The sequence below is a fragment of the Delphinapterus leucas genome, chromosome 11, assembly GCF_059928025.1.
Source record: "Delphinapterus leucas isolate spDelLeu-1000000601 "Yukka" chromosome 11, BTC_Dleu_Yukka2, whole genome shotgun sequence".
In the NCBI taxonomy this organism is placed as follows: Eukaryota; Metazoa; Chordata; class Mammalia; order Artiodactyla; family Monodontidae; genus Delphinapterus; species Delphinapterus leucas.
Window position 1 is genome coordinate 94479849 of NC_143139.1, and position 20901 is coordinate 94500749.

Genomic DNA, 20901 nt, shown 5'->3' on the forward strand with positions numbered 1-20901 from the left:
AAAAAAAAAAGAAAAAACAAGATTAAAGAAGAAAGATATTTTTTAAAAATTTATGAGTTGCCAAATATCAAGAGAGTTGTGGCAAGTTGTCAGAATATCCAGGAAGAAATAAAAACTATGTGCACCTAATAGTATTCAAAGCCCAACAACAAAAACCAAAAACAACCACAAGATCATCAAAAACCATACAGCATTTATTATGTACCAGGAACTGTTATAAGCATTTTACATACATTAAGTTATTTAATACTTACAACTTCTTGGGGTTGGTATTGATATTATTACCTTTTTTTTTAAACAGACGAACCAACAGAGAGGTTAAGTAATTTGCCTAAGGTCACAGAGCTGGTAGTAGTGGCAGAGTTAAGAAACCTGGGTTCCAAAGTCTATGCTCTTGAACACTATACTCCTATTCTTCTCAACCTTTTTGACATCAGGACTCCTTTGCCCTCTTATAGTTACTGATAATTTCAAAGAGCTTTTGTTTATATGAGTTATATCTATTACTACTTATCATATAAGAAATTAAAATTGAAAGCATTTAAAATATTTATTTCTTTAAAAAACAGCAATAAACCCACTATATGTTAACATATATCTTTTTATGAAAAAATATAATTATTTTCAAAAACAACAAAAAAAAAGCAAAAAGAGTGCCATTTTACCATTTTTGCAAATCTCTGTAACATACAACTTACTAAGACAGCTGAATTTTCATACATGATACTGCATTCAATCTGTTGAGATATCATACCAGCATGTAGCTCTGGAAAACTACACAGTACACCCATGAGTGGACAATAGTAAAAAAAGGCAAATAACACCTCAGTATAAATATATAAAGAGCTTCCATCTCACATCCACTGGAAAGGTCTCAGGGATGCCCAGAGGTCCCCAGACCACACCTTGAAAACCACTGCACTAGTTACTGCAGTGCATGCTACACAGAATAGTTGAAAGGCATGTCCTCAGGAACATACCTGCCTAAAACATATTCCAAAAACATATCCCAAATTTTTTTGTAAATCATTTACTCAACAATTATTATTAAGTGCATACTATGCATCAGGTACCCTTACAGGCACTGGAAACACAGCAGAAAAACAAAAGAGAAAAAATCCCCTACTTTGGGGTATTTATTTTCTTGTAGGGAAAGACAGCAGTAACCAATAAACAAATAAATCACATATAGTCAGTCCTGCATATCCACAGGCTCTGCATCCACGGATTCAACCAAATACAGATTGAAAATATTTGGGGGGAAAAAAAATTCCAGAAAGTTCCAAAAAGCAAAACTTTAATTTGCTGCACAGGCAACTATTTACACAACATTTACATTGTATTAGGTATTATAAGTAATCTAGAGATGATTCAAAATATACGGGAGGATGTGCATAGGTTATATGCAAATACTACACCATTTTATAAAAGAGACTTGAGTGTCCATGAATTGTGGTATTGGGGGTGGGGAGTGGGCTGGAACCAAGTTGTCCCTTGGTTTCCCCACAGAAACCAAGGGACGACTGTATTCTGTCAGATGGTAAGTGGTATGAAGAAAAATAAAAGCAGAATTTTAAAAAACAGGATGGTCAGAGAAGGCCTAACTGAGAAAGTGAAATTGGAACAAAGATCTGAAGGAGGTGAGGGAGCAGGCCATGAGGCTACCCAGCAAGGAGTGCTCAAGCAGAAAGAATACCAAGTAGGAAAGCCCTGAAACAGGAGCACAGCCTAAGGTGTGCAGGGTCAGCTGAGAGGCCAGCACGGCTGGGGCAGAATGAGCAAGGGAAGACGGGGAGTGTAGTCTGAGAGTTACAGGGCTGGGACCTTGTAAGGACTTGGGCTTTTTCTGTGAATAAGAACCAGTGGCAGGTTCTCAGTGAGGAGGGATATGATCTGACTTTTCATTCTAAATGGAACATATAAGTAAGTAGTGTTTCAAGTAAAAAACCTAAATTTAAACATATATTCCATCTCTTACTGTGTGTCTTGAAGCCTCTCTAAGCCTCAGTTTCCTACCCTACAAAATGTGAAGGTACAGATACCTTAAAATTGTTGGGAAGATCAAATAAGATAATATACATAAAAACACTTTAGAAGTATGATACACTATAAAAATTTCACTACTGAGTTTATTTTCACTATGTAATTGCCACAGATTCCTCTTTTCTAGGCCCTCTGTACTCTCACTAGACTGCTGCCACCACCCCATTTATGTGGCTGCCGTGAGATTAAGGATGCCCTAGACCCCTAACAACATGAGCTCAGCCTGATACTGCCCTTTAGCTTGTTGAGAGCAAGGCAGAGAACGTTGTTTTTTGTTGTTGATGGCAGAGCGGGAGGTTTTTAATTTTTTTCCCCCTTGTTATTATAAAGAAAATCCTTTCAAAAATAATGCATGTGGTAATCATAAAAGTGAAGTTCCAAAAAAAACAAGACTGTATGAGACTCATCTTTATTTAATTTGGCACTGTTTTAATAAAGCTAAAACTGTGGTTCATGGTCTTGACAGCTTGCCTCATCCAAAAGGAAACAAAAGGGAAGAAAAAAAGATAGAGACAGACAGACGAATTCAAATTCCTTTGATGTAGGTCCTAACTCTAAGGGGACCCCAGATAAATTAATAAGTCAGAGAAAGGGCAGTAAGACGCAATCCAGAATGCTGATGACAACATCTGTTTGTCTGCCTACCTGTCTTCTGAGATCATCATCAAGGTATGAGATCAGCACTCAGGCCAGAGAAGGCAGGGCAAGATGGAGGTCCACCAGGGAACCAGGGAACCACAGGGCCTGTAGCATCTGACTCCACTTCCCAGGGGCAGGAGGTAGACACCCAGGCACTGGTTTTTATCTCTACCTCTTAAGATGTGAGTCACTCTGGGTAGTGGGAGAAACCTGCAAGGGAAAACCCAAAGAAACCAAGATCTCTGGGGGAAATTATAAACAATCTCATACATCAAAGGTCTCTGATGGTTTCCTTGTAAGTATGTTATAGCAGAAAGAGCACTGTCATGGGAGTAAGGAAATGAATTCTCCTTCCATCTCTTCCACCAATTAATCATGTGACTTCAGGAAATTAACTAACCTCAAAGAGCCAAATTCCTCATCTTAAATAAAGGAGAGGACAAGAAAATACCTAAGGCTTCCTTCAAGCTCTAAAGTTTCTTGAACATAAACAAGAACATATTTTTAAAAGCCCATATTAATATTTAGAGTATTAGTAGATCCAAAAGGTAGTTATTGCTGAAGGTTCTGGAGGTTTTCACTAGCGCTATAGACCCCTGAGTGATGTGAACCCAAACAGGGGGCCCTTCCTTAAAGAATTAATGTATCACCTAAAAGGGCAAAAGTTGTCTGCCCACCATCTTCCTTTAACTTTATTTTTATGAATTATTCCTCCTCTCTCTCTAACCCATACTATTATAAAATATACAGGTCAGAGGCAAACTGTAATGATTAGGGAACCAGAAGTTAAATAAATGTGCAAGAATTAAGTATACAGACATTAAGGAATGAGAGAGTAAATGGACCGAGGAAACACTTTTATATGGTCGTATGTATGGGGTACACACATAAAAAATTTAAAAGGTATATACAGTTAAAAGCAAAACTAACAAAGCAGTTTTCTAAGGGACAAATCGAAGAGGGTAATTAGAGGACTTTAGTGTACACTGTGCTGCATTTCTCAGGTTGGATAATGTGTCCATGGGCTTGTGTGTTCTATATACTGTTGTAATATGTACTCTACACGTTCTTTCACAATTATGGGGTATCCCATAATCATAATAAATTTAAAACAGAACTCCATTCTTTTGTGGAACAAAAAGTCTCTTCTGTCCCAATCCCCCAGCTCTCCATCCCTTCTCCCTAAGGCAGTCACTGTTGCCAGTTTCTTACAGTCCTTCCAAAGATATCCTACACAAGACAAGAGTGGGGAGGGGGGATGTAGGGTGCAGATGGAGTCTGTGTGTGTGCATGGGTGGGTGGGAGTGCAGAGATATGCACACAAGAGAGACGGAAAAAACAAACCGACTCCCTAACCGTGCCTCATCCAGATCAGGTGTGTATCCTGTGACCAAACATACCTAGGAAACTGCTTCAATCCTTTTCTCTACAAAGGAACTATGATCCACTGTTGTACAGTTATAAACTAGTAAGAAGACTGCACTGGCTGGATGCAGGGACAGGGCCTGCCTGGTCAAAGCCTTACATATTAGCTGTCAAGGGCTGAGCCCTGGCATTCCTTGGTTCTAAAACATACCAGAGTCATCGCTGTGCCCCAATATTCCCTTGGTCTTAGCTTCAGAAATCCCAAATGTCCATCTCAGATAATTAGTTTTCTAATCACAAGGATCTAGATAGGTTTCCATAGGGGTGATAGGTGCTTTAATCCTCTGTGACTTGATCAGAACACTTGGATTTAGCAGTACACATCGCAGGAAGAGAGTGCACACTGCACATCTTGAGATGCGAAAGAACTTCAGTTTTGAAAGCTGTGCTTTCAACAGCACACGCTTAGGGCAAGGCCTGGCTAAGATACAGGATGATAGTTAGAGGATTCATGTCTTAATACAACAACAGATCTTAAAATACTTTCATAAAATCTTGATTTAGGACGCTTATGCCAATTTATTAGGGTAAGTATGCCAAACCAGATTTCTTCATTCATTAAAAAAATAAAATACATGGGGCTTCCCTGGTGGTGCAGTGGTTAAGAATCTGCCTGCCAATGCAGGGACACGGGTTCGAGTCCTGGTCTGGGAAGATCCCACATGCCACGGAGCAACTAAGCCCGTGTGTCACAACTACTGAGCCTGCGCTCTAGAGCCCGCGAGCCACAACTACTGAACCCGCATGCCACAACTACTGAAGCCCACGCGCCTAGAGCCCGTGCTCTGCAACAAGAGAAGCCACCGCAATGAGAAGCCCGCGCACCGCAACGAAGAGTAGCCCCCACTCGCTGCAACTAAAGGAAGCCCGCATACAGCAACGAAGACCCAACGCAGACATACATACATATATACATACATAAAAAGAAAATACATACTGAGTGTCTACCATGTGCCAATGTCAGGAGCCAATATATGGATGGATATATAGCCTTTGAGAAGCTAATAATCTAATTAGGAAGACATGAAAAATGATAATTAATCTACATTGTAAAGGTGGTGCTGCAGGAACAGAGAGAAGGAAGGGCTGACTCTGTTGAGAGAGGTTTCACAGAAAGGCACCATCTGTACTGGATCTCAAAGGGTCAGAAAGAGACCACCAGCAGTGAGGAGGATGAAAGTCTCCTCATGCAAGTATGCCTCACCAAAAATCTCCAAGCTTCAAATACTAAATGAAAACACAATGTATCCTGGAACTTTGCCGTAACATTCAGTATCTTAAAGTTTAATTTAGGGTGAAAACCTTATATCTTGAATCTTGTCAAAGGAGTTTCATTACTTTAAACATTTCATTAAATAGTAGTTTCACCTATAAAGCACATATTCATGGAAATCCAAATACTTTATTGCTGGAAAACCTACAGCTCACATAGTCTAAATGTCTTGACTTTATAGAAAGAATGATAGGCTTCTTTTTTTTAATTAAAGCTTCATAAGAGATGCTTTTTCATTTCCTATCATAGATACATCTATTATTTACTATTACAATCCAGTATAATGGTTACAGCTTCAGAAGAAAACAGTAACAATTTTACAAAGCAACACAGTACTAAGGTTTTTGAACATTTAGGAACCACAAGTACTAGAGCAATCAGTTTGCTATTACTCCTTTCTATACCCAGTTTCCCTTTTATGAACATATGCAAAAGAAAAAGGTCCACATACATGCTATTCTCTGCAGACCTTTCATTCTACCTGTATCCAATACCCCTGTCAATTTCATCCATACTTGTCTTACATACTATTATCCTTTAAAAGTTTTATGAAGTAGCTGGTCCAACAGATGGGTGGCTAGCCCTACCCAACATATGTCACAGGAAAAACAGCTCTTAGGCAAGACAAGAAAATATTAAGTAAGTCCCTTTCCCTTATCCAGCTAGGAACAGTGAGATCCCAGCTCAGAAAAAAGCAATCTTTTAACCTTTATTAAGAAAAGTTACTGGACTGAGATCATCTGTAAGTAACAAGATGATCAAAGAAGGGAGAGAGAGTCCAAATGCTAACTTCTACTTCCTAAAATAAAATATGTACTTGCCCACATACAGCAGAGAACCAGCATACAGAACAGGGGAAAAAAAAAAAATCTGAGTCATTTTAACTGGGAACTATTTCATCAAAGACAGATGGGAAACATTCAGATAAGCATACTATCTTGTTTAGAACACAAAGCTCAAAAGATCTGTGGGAGGAAAAGGAAAGGAACCTGGAAGGCAGAGCATACATGAACAGAAAGACTCAACTAATAAACGACTCATCATGATCTTATTTGTAAAACCAGAAAAAACAGAACAGTAGCAATATCTTTCCTTTTTGTCCATACCCTGTCCATAAAGTGTAATGTGATAGCATCTGATTGTGTCTTCAGATGGATATCTGTGCCTTTCAACATACTATCTAAGCGTTCCCCGAGGAGAACAGTGAGACCAGTTCTGCCTGAGACAGTATCTGCCAGCACCAAGGAGTCTAATTTTCCTTTGAGTGAAGGCCAGTGGATGGGAAGAGGTCCCCAAATGCCACTTGTATGAATCTTTCAAGATATTCTCTGAAACAGGAAAACGCTACAGACTACATTTTAGTAGAAGTCTAAAAATAACAAAAGAACATTCCCTATTTTTAGATATCTAACTTACAAGTTTAAGAACACTAAAAGAAATCATTAAAAACAAACTGGGATTTTTAAAATGCTTTGAAAGATACTTTTAAATTGGGAAAACTGTTAAGAGATAGAATTTCAAAAATCCTGCATTCCTTCTGTTGACTGGCTGCCTCCTTGCTCAAACTTCCTCATCTCCAAAACTTAAGAGTCCCAATCCTACATGTTATCAAGAGGATTTCCAAAGAACCAGAAGATGATACAAATAAAAGATTTCCCACAAAAGAGAAAAACAGCTAAGGAAAAATTTTAAGACACGCTTTCACAAAGAGCCATTTAAAGAAGAGTGTAGATTAGTGATTAAAGACAGTACTGTATAAAACAGCAAAAGCAATTTAATTATCCCTCATTAAAAGCAGCACCACAGACAATAACAAAATACTTGATTAAAGAAGACAAGTCGTTTTTTCTCACATGTCTCCTCACTGAACAATCTTAAGGTCGGTAAGCATCTAATTCAAAGCTATGTCTGAAGATCTAGAATTTGCAATCAGGAAAAAATTATTAATATTTTTTACAATAAAATCCTGAAAATGCAGTACATTTACTGGACAACTTATATTTACCCTCCCTCTATCTTCCTCCCCATCTCCATCCAACCCTAGTACAAATATGCCCAATGTTTTTTAAGAAAGCTATGGCAAATAGGATTTGCAGGCAATACGGGAATTACCGGACTGTACAGCCATCATTAACATCTCAGGTTCCAGTAGCGTCATGACAGGTTCTTCTCAGAAACAAGAGCCCACAAATATAATGAAAAAACCTCAAAGTCGCAGAAGAAAGATGTTGTCTTCGGAGGCTACTGAAGCTTTCATAAATTCAGTCTCATGCCTTATGCTCAGATCAGACTGTGAGAACTCACTCCCCTTCTGAGTGCAGTTACCAATTTATCCACCCTTCACACAAGTCAAGATGGCACAGAGTTGATTTACTGCCGACAGGAAACCAAAAAGCACTCAAGTTAAGACATATGAAGTGTGGTTAGAACAGTGAGTGAGCTCCTCCCCTTGCTATTCGTCTCTGGGGGGAGGGGAGAGACAGACAGAAAGACCTTCAGAAAAGAGATCAACTGCTTTTTTCCCCCTCTCTTTTCAAGAAGAGAAGACGAGTGTTTTGTTCAAAACCTTACTATGAGGGACTCTGCTGCTAATGCAGTTCAGAGCAACAGATTAAACATAATCCAAACAGCTCAGTCTTGTGAAAGACACAGCCCAATTACTGACCCATTAATGGGAGGTGGGATGGGATCAGGCATATATAAACACATACACACAAATAAATATGTACGGTGAGTTAGTTTTCTGAAAAAGCGTTCTAACGGCTTTTTCATCTGTGGTACTTATAGATAACAGGCTAAGGAAGTTGAATGTTTAACTACAGAAGCACAGATATTTTCTCCACTCCCTCTCCAATGAAAATATCTGTTTTAAAAAGTCATCTGAATACATTCCGGAGCTATAATCTGTCTTTCAGATCTGCCAAACCCCTAAAAGAGCTCCTTACTTGTGCCTGTGTAAGACACGGGATCTGTGAATAGAGAGCTTACTGATGTTATTGACTTCTCTAAAATGCTTTATGATCTTGCTGGACGTTTGGAACACTTAAGAAGACAGTTATAGAAATAAGAATTTCCCTTTCCTCATAAAGAAACTTCAATCCTTTTTCCACTAGCACAGAGCAGGATCTTCTGAATAAAAACGAACAAGAGGCATTTTAATCTTTCATCACAAAAACAAAAAGAAACTAAAATCTTTTCAAATTACAGCAATTTCCATTTATCCAAAATTAAAAACTCATTTCTTCCCTTCACAGTACTTTTTACTGATATTCATAATAAGGATATTAAGATGCCTTTCAGCATATCTGATTGACTTTCTTTTTTTTTGGGGGGGGGCTACGTTGGGTCTTCGTTGCTGTGCGCGGGCTTTCTCTAGTTGCAGTGAGTGGGGGCTACTCTTCGTTGCAGTACGCGGGTTTCTCATTGCAGTGGCTTCTCTTGTTGTGGAGCACGGGCTCTAGGCGTGCCGGCTCAGTAGTTGTGGCACACGGGCTCAGCTGCTCCGTGGCATGTGGGATCTTCCCGGACCAGGGCTCGAACCCATGTCCCCTGCACTGGCAGGCGGATTCTTAACCACTGCGCCAACAGGGAAGTCCCTAACTGACTTTCAAATAGCTGAAAACTAGAAATCCATTTTTGGTATGTTTAGCTAGAATGCCTCGGTTTTTTCTGGGTGACAGCCTGTATCTTGAAAGCCTACTGGGCAAACTCAGCCCAGCAAATGCCTTAATGCTCACGTAGTCACACAAATGATAAATGAAAGTGCTTAGAGGTCTTAAAAGAGAAAGTAGTCTCAGAATGATTGACAGCAATATTCTGTTATTAGAAAAGAGAAAGCAATTCAGATTTGCGGTGGGGGAGATTCTGTGGAGAAGAAAAAACTTCCTTTCTTTCTCACTCCAAGAACATCATGTTTAAAAGAAAAGCCAGAAAAGCTCTATATAGAACTGTGGGAATGACTCAACAGGCAACGGAGTGGCAGCCGGTGTGGGCTAAATGCTGCTCTGAGAAGAGAGAAGCATTCTCACTGGCCCCTTCTCACAACCAAGCTCACAAACCATCTTATGAAAAACGGGTCAATTCCAACTCTCAGACTACATGATAGTCTGGTCAGAGGTTACCAACTAAAGGAAAAGAATCCCTAAAAGCTTGAGTCATTCCTTTGTCCATATGTGGGCTGGACAATTTGCTGTGTGAGGGTTTTTCAAGTGAAACAAGTTCTCACAGCTCTGTACTTAGAGGAAAATAAATACAAATTATAAGATTCCTGCAAAGAAGATGGTAGGAAGGGCAGAGGGCTGTTCCCCTTCTGCCAAAACTTTTCTGTTTGCTGTAGAAGAGTGCTCGGAATGTAAACTGTCAATATTCCAGCCCGACAGAGATACAGTACTGACAGTCACGTCACGTGGTGGTAGTAACATTAACACAACACATTTCAACTGATTTGTTTACTTTTTCACAGCAACTCCACACCCATTATTTCATCTGCACTTTGGGATAAAAGGAGCTAAATAAAAAGAAAACAATTTTTAAAACAGAAATCCAAAAAATTAATCTAAAAAAAAAAACAATAAGCAACATAATCTGCCTACTGCTAGGATTTTGCATTCACCCTGAAGAGTATCAGCACAGCATCAGACTCAATGTGAAAACTGGTTTTAAAACAGGTTTCACAATTCTAAAAGTCTGAACTCCTATGGCAGCTTCAAATCCACTAATTTTTGTGCAAATTAGCAAAATTTCATAGAAAGAGAACTAAAGTAAACTTTGAAAAGGTCTCTGCACACGTGAACATGATTTTCAAGTTGATGGAACCAGGGAAATGAAGGGTAATGATCTTAATTCCCAATAAAATAAAAGCTCTTTTGCTTTTAATCATAACTCTCTAGCTAATTAACAAAAATTTAATATGATCTACAGTCTATTAATCCACTCTAAAGGGACTTAATAACTGCAGTATAGCAATATAGTTTATTCATATAAAGCTTTCCCACCCACCACTGGCTCCCCAAAGGCCTTTAATGTTCGTAATCAAGAGGAACTAGACAAGTACTTGTGGAAGAACCTTAAAAATGATCTTTTAGTGAGAAAGGAAATGAACTGAATGGTCAAAAATGAAGAAACAACTACACACATTTGGGGAAAGATTATTCCTCACTAACCATCAAAGAAATACAAACTGAAATGAAAACATTTCAACGATCACATCATCAAAGTCCTTTACAAATAAGACTATCAATGTCAGTAAGTGAAACTGGCACTCCAACAGGGTTGACATAATTGTAAATTTGGTGGGCCACTCTGGAATGGAATGGGACAATGTATTTCTCAAGAACCTCAATTGTTAACAAGGCCTACAAAGGCTTGTGTGATCTGGCCCTTAACTATCTACTTATTTCACATCACTTTCTCTCTCTCTCTCCACTGACAGAATGATATTCTTTTAGCTCTTCTGTGCCAAGTTTTCCCCAGTGAACCCTTGCCTGTCCCAGACCCCTTTCCCCACCTCCTCCTCTCCCCAGTCTGAACACAGGCTATGCCCTCTTTGCTTTGTTGAGCCAAGCGCTCACTACTTGTGCTTTGGCTATCAGCCTAAACATCTCTCCCTCCTTGACCAACCTCCCTGCCTCCCCACACACCTAAATTAGAACCATCACAGTGAGATTTGCTAATCTGTTTAACACCTTGTGCTTTTTTTTCCCCCTAAGCACTTACCAAAATTTGTAACTATGAATTGGCTTGTGTAACTCTTTGTTTAATCTTTCTGTCTTTCACTAACTGTAAACTCCATGACAATGAGAACCTTATCTGTCTTGTTCCTGACTGTCTCTCCAATACTTGGCATACAGATGGTGCTCAACAGTCACTGAATAAATGTTTTCAATGCTAAAACGGTCAAATTCTTAAAGCCAATATTTTCACTTCTGAGGACCTCAATAACCTAAAATGCAGAAAAGTCTTTTAAAATGTTCATCCAAATATTAGTGTAAGTGTGAAAAACAGAAAATGATTCAAATGTCCAATCAGTGGGGAAATGAAATAAGTGATGGCACAGAATGGAAGTTCTACACATATTAAAAGGCTACTTATAAGAAGCATTTCAACGACTAAAAAATCTTAAGCTCCAGTGCTAAGTGAAAAAAAGCAGGACACATAATTGAGTCTATAGTATTAGCTCAGTTATTTTTAAAACATACACTTGGAAGAAAACTAGCGGGAAATAAACCATGTGCTAATAAGAATTTTCTCTGGGAGAGGGAAGTTATTTGTATGTTGTTTGTTTTTTGTTTGTTTGTTTGTTTAAGAGGGAGATTCTATCTGGTATCTGTTCTCCAGGAGCCTAGCACAACATCTGATGAATACTCAAGAATGGGAAATTGATTCTCTCTCAGTACTGAGATGAAATAGGTTATGAAATTCTCTACATCACATTTTAACCAGAATTGCTCAATGAACTAGCATGCTTAAGATTTGGGCATTTTCACATTGGCTAATCTAAAAAACCCTTGACAACCAGGCTTCCTGAGGAACGTAAGTAACAAATCTTTCCTTTCCCCAAGAAAATAATGTAATTTGGATCAGAAACTGCCCACTCAAAATTTTTACTTCTCCCAGCAGTTAATTAGTACCTCCTGTGCAACACTAAAGCATGAAAGGATACAGTGTACTCTTACAGGAAAAAAAATACATTATCTGCCCTTTCTTCCACAGGCTACACATATGGAAAACAAATGAGTACTTCCCTAATTTTACACAAAGGAGAAAAACCTATGAAAGGGGAATGAGTTATGTCGAAGTGAACATTCTGTCCTGTTCATTTCTCTTTACATAATTCTTCCCATCCCACCCAGCAAAGCAGATAACAGACACATACAAATTGCATCTGTTATTTCTTCAGAAAAATATTTGGGACCAGCAACAACAGTTAGAAAGCGAAAAAAATTTAAAAGATACCATAACAGCATTAAAACTTATGAAACCTCTGAAAATGAATCTAACAAAAGATATGTAAAACCACCACATAGAAAATTATAAAACCTCACTGGGAGATTTAGAAAATCTAAAAAAATGGAGAGGAAATTCCCTGGTGGTCCAGTGGTTAAGACTCTGTGTTTCCAGCACAGGGGGCAGGGGTTCAACCCCTGGTCAGAGAACTAAGATCCCACAAGCTGTGGGGTATGGCCAAATAATAATAAGTTCTTAAATAAATGGAGAAAAATACCACATTTGTAGCACAATATTCTAAAGATGCTCATTCCCTCCAAATTGGTTTATAGATTTATTCCAATCAAAATCCCACAGTGATTTTAAGATTAATATGGAAATGCAAAGGGCCAAGAATAAGCCAAGAAAAAGACTCTTGGAAAAAGATGGGAAGACTGACTTCTCCCATAGAACAGGACTAACTACTGTTACCATAATCAAGACTGAGGTATTGGTACAAGCACAGACACACAGACCAGTGGAAACAAACAGGAGCTCAGAAACACACTCACACATAGGCAAGTCCCTGATACATGAAAGGAGCTCTGCTGATCAGTGGGGAAGAAGATTATTTTCAATAAATAAGAATCCGGGACTTGCCTGGTGGCACAGTAGTTAAGAATCTCCCTGCCAATGCAGGGGACACGGGTTCGAGCCCTGGTCTGGGAAGATCCCACATGCCGCGGAGCAACTAAGCCCATGTGCCATGACTGAGCCTGTGCTCTAGAGCCCACGAGCCATAACTACTGAGCCCACGTGCCACAACTACTGAAGCCCGCGTGCCTAGAGGCTGTGCTCCACAACGAGAAGCCACCGCAGTGAGAAGCCCGCACACCACCACAAAGAGTAGCTCCGGCTCGCAGCAACTGGAGAAAGCCCACATGAAGCAATGAAGACCCAACACAGACATAAATAAATAAATAAATAAATTTTAAAAAATAAGTAAATAAGACTCCATTTGGAAAAAAACATCCGGTTGGGCCTTACCTTACCCCCATACAAAAAATTAAGATACAAAACTAACTAATTAGAAATCCTTAATTAAAAGATACCATAAAGAGAATGAGAAAGATAAATCACAGAGTGTGAGAAGGTATCTGTAACACATTTAAGCAACAACAAACTAGCATTCAGAATATATCAAAGAACTCTATTAGCTCTTTAGTAGAAAAAATAGGCAAAAAATGTCACTAGGCATTTCACAAAAGAAATCCAAATGGCTAGTGTGTATAAGAAGAGATGTTTAACCTCATTAGAAAACAGTAAAATGAAAATCAAGAACATCATAAGATACCTTCACATAACCAACAGAGTAGTAAATATTAAAAATCCAACAATTCCAAGTGTTGGTAAGGATATGGAGCAGTGGGAACTTCCATAAACTGCTGGAGGGTATATAAACTGGTACAACCACTTTGGAAAAGAATTTAATCTTACCTAGTAATTTTGTGTTACTATATATATGTATAGGAATTTCCATTCCTATGTATATATGCATGTACCCATGCGCCAGGATACATAAAGAACATTCACAGCAACATTGTAATAGCCTAACCCTGGAAACTACCCAAATGTTCACCAGAAGAATGGATTTTTTAAAATTATGGAATAATTTTCCATGGGAGCATTCACTATACAGTAATGAAAATGAATAAACTAAAGCCGTATGCATAAATGAATAGCACATGTACTGAACAAAAGAAGAATACAGAATCATTCCGTTCATATAAACTTCAACTAAACTACATTGTTTAGGAATATATTTGTAGTAGGTAAAACAAATGATTTTCAAGAAGTCAGAATAGTGGTTACTCCTATGAAGAAGAGACGGTGCTGTAATCAAAGAGCATGTGGGAGGCTTCCTTGGGGTTTATAATGAGCTATTGTTGAGCTGAGTAGTGGTTACACAGCTCTTTGCTTTACGGCTATTCTGTAAACTATCATGATTTATGCACTTTTCTGTATGTATGTTATTATCCTCCCCCACCCCCCCCAAAAAAGAAAAAAAGACATGAATGGTAAAATATGTATCACCAATCTAATACTGGGGGGGGCAATTAGTGTAAGAAGCTTTTTCAGCTATGTAGATCTAATTTCAAATGTTCTGTCCCATTCTTCTCTAAGTATATTCATATCTCTTGGATCATCAACAATCTGTGATTCAGAAGTAAATGTTCCTACAGGTGTAGATAAAAGTAATTTCTTGTGGGTGATATTTCAAGTTTTTATTTACTCAATCCTTGGTGGGTTGGAGAAAAGTACTTTCTCAATAATGAGAATGCAAAATACAAAAATTCAAGTCCTACAAAGTTCTCATTGGCTTTAAGAAACAAACATGGATTTGTTAACTAGAACACAAGAAGTGCAGGAGAGCTATCTAGGGGGTGCTAGGGGGACCAAGCAGGAAAAACGAAAGGTAAATCTCACCAGTTTTAAAAATTTTGCCTCCTATCAACCTCTATCTACGACCCCCAAAATTATCCCCCATAAACAGATGACTAGCCCCAAATTTAGTCTGTAGTACCTAAAGTGGGAAAGAAAAACAAAGAAATTTGGTATTGATTAGCTCTTATAAAAGAGCTAATTAATGGTTTGTTCATCAAAGGAACAGGAGAGAAGGCAAAAACTACTAGCTATGGTCCAACTTATTCTTCTGTATACCTTTCAACATCTTCCTCAGTGCCTCATTTACTGTAGACACTTTATAAATATCTGCTGAATAATAATTTCCATATTGGTCACAGCAATGAACAGCAGCAGAACTGTAGGAAGGTACAAATGACTGACCTGAAATAAACGTTTAAAAGTCAAGGATAAAATAAAAGGCCAAGAATACAATGCCCAAAATGCCAGCTTTCTCTTAGAAACATTTATGAACTTGTCATCCATTAAATTATCTAACTTTTGTCTATAATGCCTTCTGAGTAATGCATTCCATGTAATTACTATACACTGTGTCTTAAATCCATAATTCTCAAACGTCAGAGGCACACCTCTTAGGATATAAGCAAGTCCTCAACTTATAAATGGATTATATTCCAAAAGTTCATTTGTAATTTGATCATTTGGAATATGGAATGTACCTTCCCACATGAAATATGAATTATGGCAAAATTCTCAGGCTTGCCCACAAAAGCCTGTAAGGTAACTGAAATGTAATATATTTGCAATGAGAAAAAGGAGTAAATGATATTTCAGCTCCCATCCTAGAGGCTCCTGAAAATACACCTTATGCAGTCTCAGCCAGTTCTGAAACTCATTCATACTTGAAAGACTTATCAGTTAGCATAAAGAAGGGGTGGATATGTAAGGAAAAGACAGCCAAAGAGCACTGCGCCATTAAAGGAAGAAGCAAAGTAAAACTTGAATTCTCCGTTATGACACATTCATTCAATGTGTGCCAGCTGGCCAAAGGGGATGGGGTTAGATCATCAGAGAGATTTTTCTGGACTTCTCCAAGCCCAGCCTGGGGAGGATCCAAAGGTACATCAATTTTATCTTTTAGACCTAAGCGCTCAGCCTAGAAGAAGACAGACGAGTAATATTTAAAAATACACCTTGAAACGTCTCTGCCAACTTTTTCCAATTAGGCCAATAAAGGTTGGGTTAAGGTACCTCCTCTCAGTAGGGTTCCAACTTGCTCTGTTTAGGAAATAGAGGTATCAGGACCTTGACTGCCTATTGCTCCATAAGGACCCTTGCTCAATCAATGAATTTCCATATAAGATATGCCTCTAAATGAAAGAGATCTGAGAAAAAGTAAAACTTCACTCCACCTTTTCAACACACAGTACACCATCCATGAAAAAGCACCTCGAACCCCAGGATTTATTTGGCTCTAGAACACCACACTTTCCAATTCCATAATCCTCTTGAGGATTTTCCATTTCTGCTCTTACCTTTACCTCCCTACTAATAACCATGCAAAGCAGACCCAGTGTAAAATATAACAATGATTTTCTTACCAGTACATCCAGCCTTTTTCTCCTTTTCATAGGAAGAAGCACCATTAAGGTGCACAAACAGAAGACCCAGTTATGGCCAGGAAAGCAATGCAACTAGATACTAACAACATGCCCCTGTCCAGACATTCACCTGCTGGCTGCTGGATGGAACAAAAAAGAAAACACTAAGACGTTTCACCAGGGAAACAGCTACTCTGCAACTTCCTAGTTTTCTTAACTTGATCAATAATTCTTATTTTCTCCCTAAAACAACAGAATCTGATTTTGACAGTTATTTTAATGATTTCTGCTAAGCAATTAGTATTTTTGGCCATTGACATACATTCTACCATATAAGGTATTTTTCTGTAGTCATCAAACTTCTTATAGATTATTTCTTTATTAAGCCCCTCCCCTCCCCTTCAGCATTATTCTAATACCAGTATTTCACCACTGTTTCCTTTCTAATGTTGAATAAAATTTCAATTCGAGGGGGTTATTTTCGCCTGCCAAAATGGTAATTATGCTGTACAGACTGTTATGTTTGTCTGTCAGTTTCAAGTATCCACATTCTCTTATAAGCAAGGTCACTATTAATCAATTTAGGGCTCCTGGCAGTTAGGAAACCATTCTAGCAACTGAAGAGGTTGGCTCTGACATAGCTTAAACTAACAGAGATAGATGATCTAGATCAGAAGTTTTCAACTTGTGCTCTTTCAAGAGCTACCTGAGGGGCAGGATGCCAGGTAAGTGGGGTTCTGCCTCCTCCATACAGATTCCAGTCAACTGGAGCAGCCGTTTTACACACTGGACTTATACATAAAATTTCAAATTTATAGAGATCTTCAACTTTAAAAAAGTAGTTAAAACTTCTGGTCTAGGACTTCCCTGGCGGCACAGTGGTTAAGAATCCACCTGCCAATGCAGGGGACACGGGTTCGATCCCTGGTCCAGGAAGATCCCACATGCCACGGAGCAACTAAGCCCGTGTGCCACAACTACTGAGCCTGTGCCCCAAAACTACTGAAGCCCACACGCCCTAGAGCCAACGAGCCGCAACTACTGAAGCCCGTGCGCCTAGAGCCCGTGCTCTGCAGCAAGAGAAGCCACCTCAGTGAGAAGCCTGTGCACCGCAATGAAGAGTAGCCCCCACTCACTGCAACTAGAGAAAGCCCGCGTGCAGCAACGAAGACCCAACGCAGCCATAAATAAATAAATAAATAAATTTATTTTAAAAATAAATGAATAAAAATCTAAAAATTTTTTAAAATACAGACTCTCAGGCCTCATCCAGATCTAGAGAATCAGAATCTGCATTTAACAAGCACCCTTGCTGATGGATTAGCACGTTAGTTTCTGGCTAGGCACTAAGGATACCACAATAAATAAGACAGACATAATCCCTGCTTTCACAAAGCTTCTCATCTAGTCAAATATGATAACAAATAAGTAGATAATTATGCACAGGGTGCTTAGGAAGAACACAAAGGGCAAACCCCTAACCTAAGTTGGGAGTCTAAGGAAGAAGTCCTGAAGGAAGCAGCACCTTACCCTGGTTCTTTTTTTTTTTTTTTTTTAATATTTATTTACGTTTTTGGCTGTGCTGGGGTCTTAGCTGAGGCACGTGGGATCTTCATTGCAGCACACGGGATATTTAGTTGCGGCACGCAGGATCTTTAGTTGCAGCATGAGAACTCTTAGTTGTGGCATGCAAACTCTTAGTTGAGGCATGTGGGATCTGGTTCCCTCACCAGGGATCAAACCCAGGTCGCATGCACTGGGAGTGTGGAGCCTTAGCCACTGGACCAGCAGGGAAGCCCTTACCCTGGTTCTTGACTAGAAAGAAACATTAGCCAGAAGAAGAGGATGAAGGCCATTCCAGGAAGAAAAAACAGGACATGAAGTGGAACTGAGATGTGGAAATGTCTCTTGTGGGAAATCCCAAATATTTTATTGTGAGCGGGAAGAGATGAGAGGCAGGGCAGAAACTGGCTATGAAGGTTTGCCAAGATGAGGAGCATAAAGGGAGGAAATGGGGAACTGCTAACTGATTTCAAGCAGGAGAGCAGTAGCCTCATTTATGGTTTAGAAAGATCATCCCATTGGCAATAGGGACAAGATGAGAAACAAGGAGAGAGCAGTTAGAAGGCCATTCTTGCAGTAATCCAAGTATGACATTATTAAGAGTCTGATCCAGGCTTCCCTGGTGGCGCAGTGGTTGAGGGTCCGTCTGCCGATGCAGGGGACGCGGGTTTGTGCCCCGGTCCGGGAAGATCCCACATGCCGCGGAGCGGCTCGGCCCATGAGCCATGGCTGCTGAACCTGCGCGTCTGGAGCCTGTGCTCCGCAACGGGAGAGGCCACAACAGTGAGAGGCCCGCGTAACGCAAAAAAAAAAAAAAAAAAAAAAGAAAAAGAGTCTGAACTAAGTGGCAGCTGTAAAGATGGCAAGAAAAGAATGAATTCAGTAGATATGACCACTATGGAATTTACAAAAATTGGTGACTAGTGGCTGGGAGGAAAGATAAAGGAGATAGAAAGGAAATGGAGTAAAAAATTACTTCTAAAAATAGCATGTTATAATCTTTCTGGAGGACAATTTGGAAATAATGACTTCAAAAAATTAAAAACTTCATACCCAAACATGTTACTTTTGTGACCAGAAGGACACAATGTTCTTTATGTCCTTATCTTTTTATCCATTTCTGGGAGTTTGTCCTACAGTTACTTGCAAGATTTATATACCAAGATGCTTACTACAGTATTATTTATAACATAAAAAAATAAAAACAAGGTAAAGGTCTCACGGGAGACTGGCTAAATGTTGTATACACACAATACAAATATCAAGCAGAGAAAGAAATGTTTTCTAATATAGCTGAATGATACAGTAAAATCTCATAAAATAATATTACATGAAAATAATTTATACAGAGTATATATGTGTAAAAGTAAACAAACGAATGAACAAATAAAAACTGATAGAAAATATATTAACTGCTGCCATTAGCTATCACTGAACTGTATAATCATGAGGGAATTTTCATTTTCTTTTTTCCTATACTTTATCTGATAATAAAACAAATAAAACCCTTAAAGATTTCATTCAGAAAGAAAACAAAACAAAGCAACCCCTTGGTCTGAACATCTGGGTAGAAGGTGGTGCCAATTTCTACAATGACGAATTCAGTAGGAACAGCGGTAAGATGATGAGTTTAGCTCTGAGCGTACTGAGTCTGTGGCACATCCAGTGAAGGTGTTCAACAGACAGCCAAGCATATGAGTCTGGAGCTCAGGGCAGAGACTTGGCCTGGAAAGATAACATGGAATCAATAGCATATAATGGAGGTTAAAGCCAGAGTTCTGGGGGAAACCATTCAAGGTAAAGATACAGAGTAAGAAGTTAAGGAAGCTCTAGAGCTGAACACTGGAGAGTAATAAAATTTAAGAGGTGAGTAGAGAAAGATAGTAAAAGATCTGAGCAGAGAAGGGAGTGGCTAGAAAGACTGAGTTTTAAAAGCCAGTAAAGAGTAGTGTCACAGATGTCAGTGGAGGAAAAGTTTCAGTCAGAGGGCATGGCCAACCATGTCAAATGCTACAAAGAGGTCAAATAGAATACAGAGTACCTAGTTGGTCTACAACAAAAAGAGCACTAATGACTTTGGCAATGGCAGTTTCTGAAGAGAGGTAGGGACAGAGGCCAGAATGCAGTGAAGTCTCTGGAATGTGGGAAAGTAGAGAGACAGTAACTGTAAACTACTCTTTCAGGAGCCTGACTTTAAAGGGAAGGTTAGAGAATTGTTGTTGTTCAAAATGGGGGGAAAAATCAGCTGATTTATATGGCAAAGAGCTGAGACCAAAAAGGCTGAAGATACACCAACACCTCTGCCTCAACAGTAACAGCTGCCTTTTACTCCATTGAGACCATCACAGCTGTCAGCACCAATTTTCTCTACTTCCTGCCCAAGATATGACAGTTTTGCTGTTTGCTGTCTGTCATCACCTTCACTGCCATTCCTCCCATCCCAGAGGAATGCTGGTCCCCACTCACACTCAAGGCAGAGCCAATGCCTTTGGATCCCATCCTCTTGCATCTCCCAGGAACAATGCTCCATCAGTTATCCTTTCCCCTTTTCTGTCTCCAGCTTGTCCCTCTGGACTCTTTCCCCTTAACGTATAAATAAGCTGAACTTTCTGCCATCTTGGGTGAATAAGTAGAAATTATAAATGGGAAAAGAACACAAGAAAACTGCTTGAGTGTCCACTATTTCCCAAAATAAAAAATGCCTAAGTTTCCATTACATTTCCCACTACGCATGTAAAACAGAGTTCTTGCCACAAACAAGTAAACCATTCATCTATTTATTCAACAAATATTTATTGGGTGCCCACTATGAGCCAGGAGTTGAACATATACTGTGAATAAAATAAAGTTTCTGGACTCATGAAATGTACTATCAGAGAGGGGAAATACAGACAACAAACATATATACACACATGTACAAACACATACACACACACACAGGTCATAATAAGTGCTTAGAAGAAAAACAAAGCAGGATAGAGAGTAATGGGAGGTGCTATTTTAATAAGA

General features: G+C 39.1%; 1 protein-coding gene across 10 annotated transcripts in view; it reads right to left on the reverse strand.

Moving 5' to 3' along the window:
• Positions 1–20901, reverse strand: part of MRTFA (myocardin related transcription factor A) — a 195819-nt gene that overhangs the window by 95952 nt on the left and 78966 nt on the right. Inside the window, exon 2 of one of the 10 annotated variants that reach the window (XM_022596562.3) lies at positions 7493–19617. The exons of the other annotated variants lie outside the window; for them this stretch is intronic. Coding sequence (XP_022452270.2) covers positions 7493–7538 — 46 coding nt within the window. The 5' untranslated portion in view covers positions 7539–19617. The remainder of the gene's footprint in view (positions 1–7492; positions 19618–20901) is intronic. 10 annotated transcript variants of the gene reach the window in all.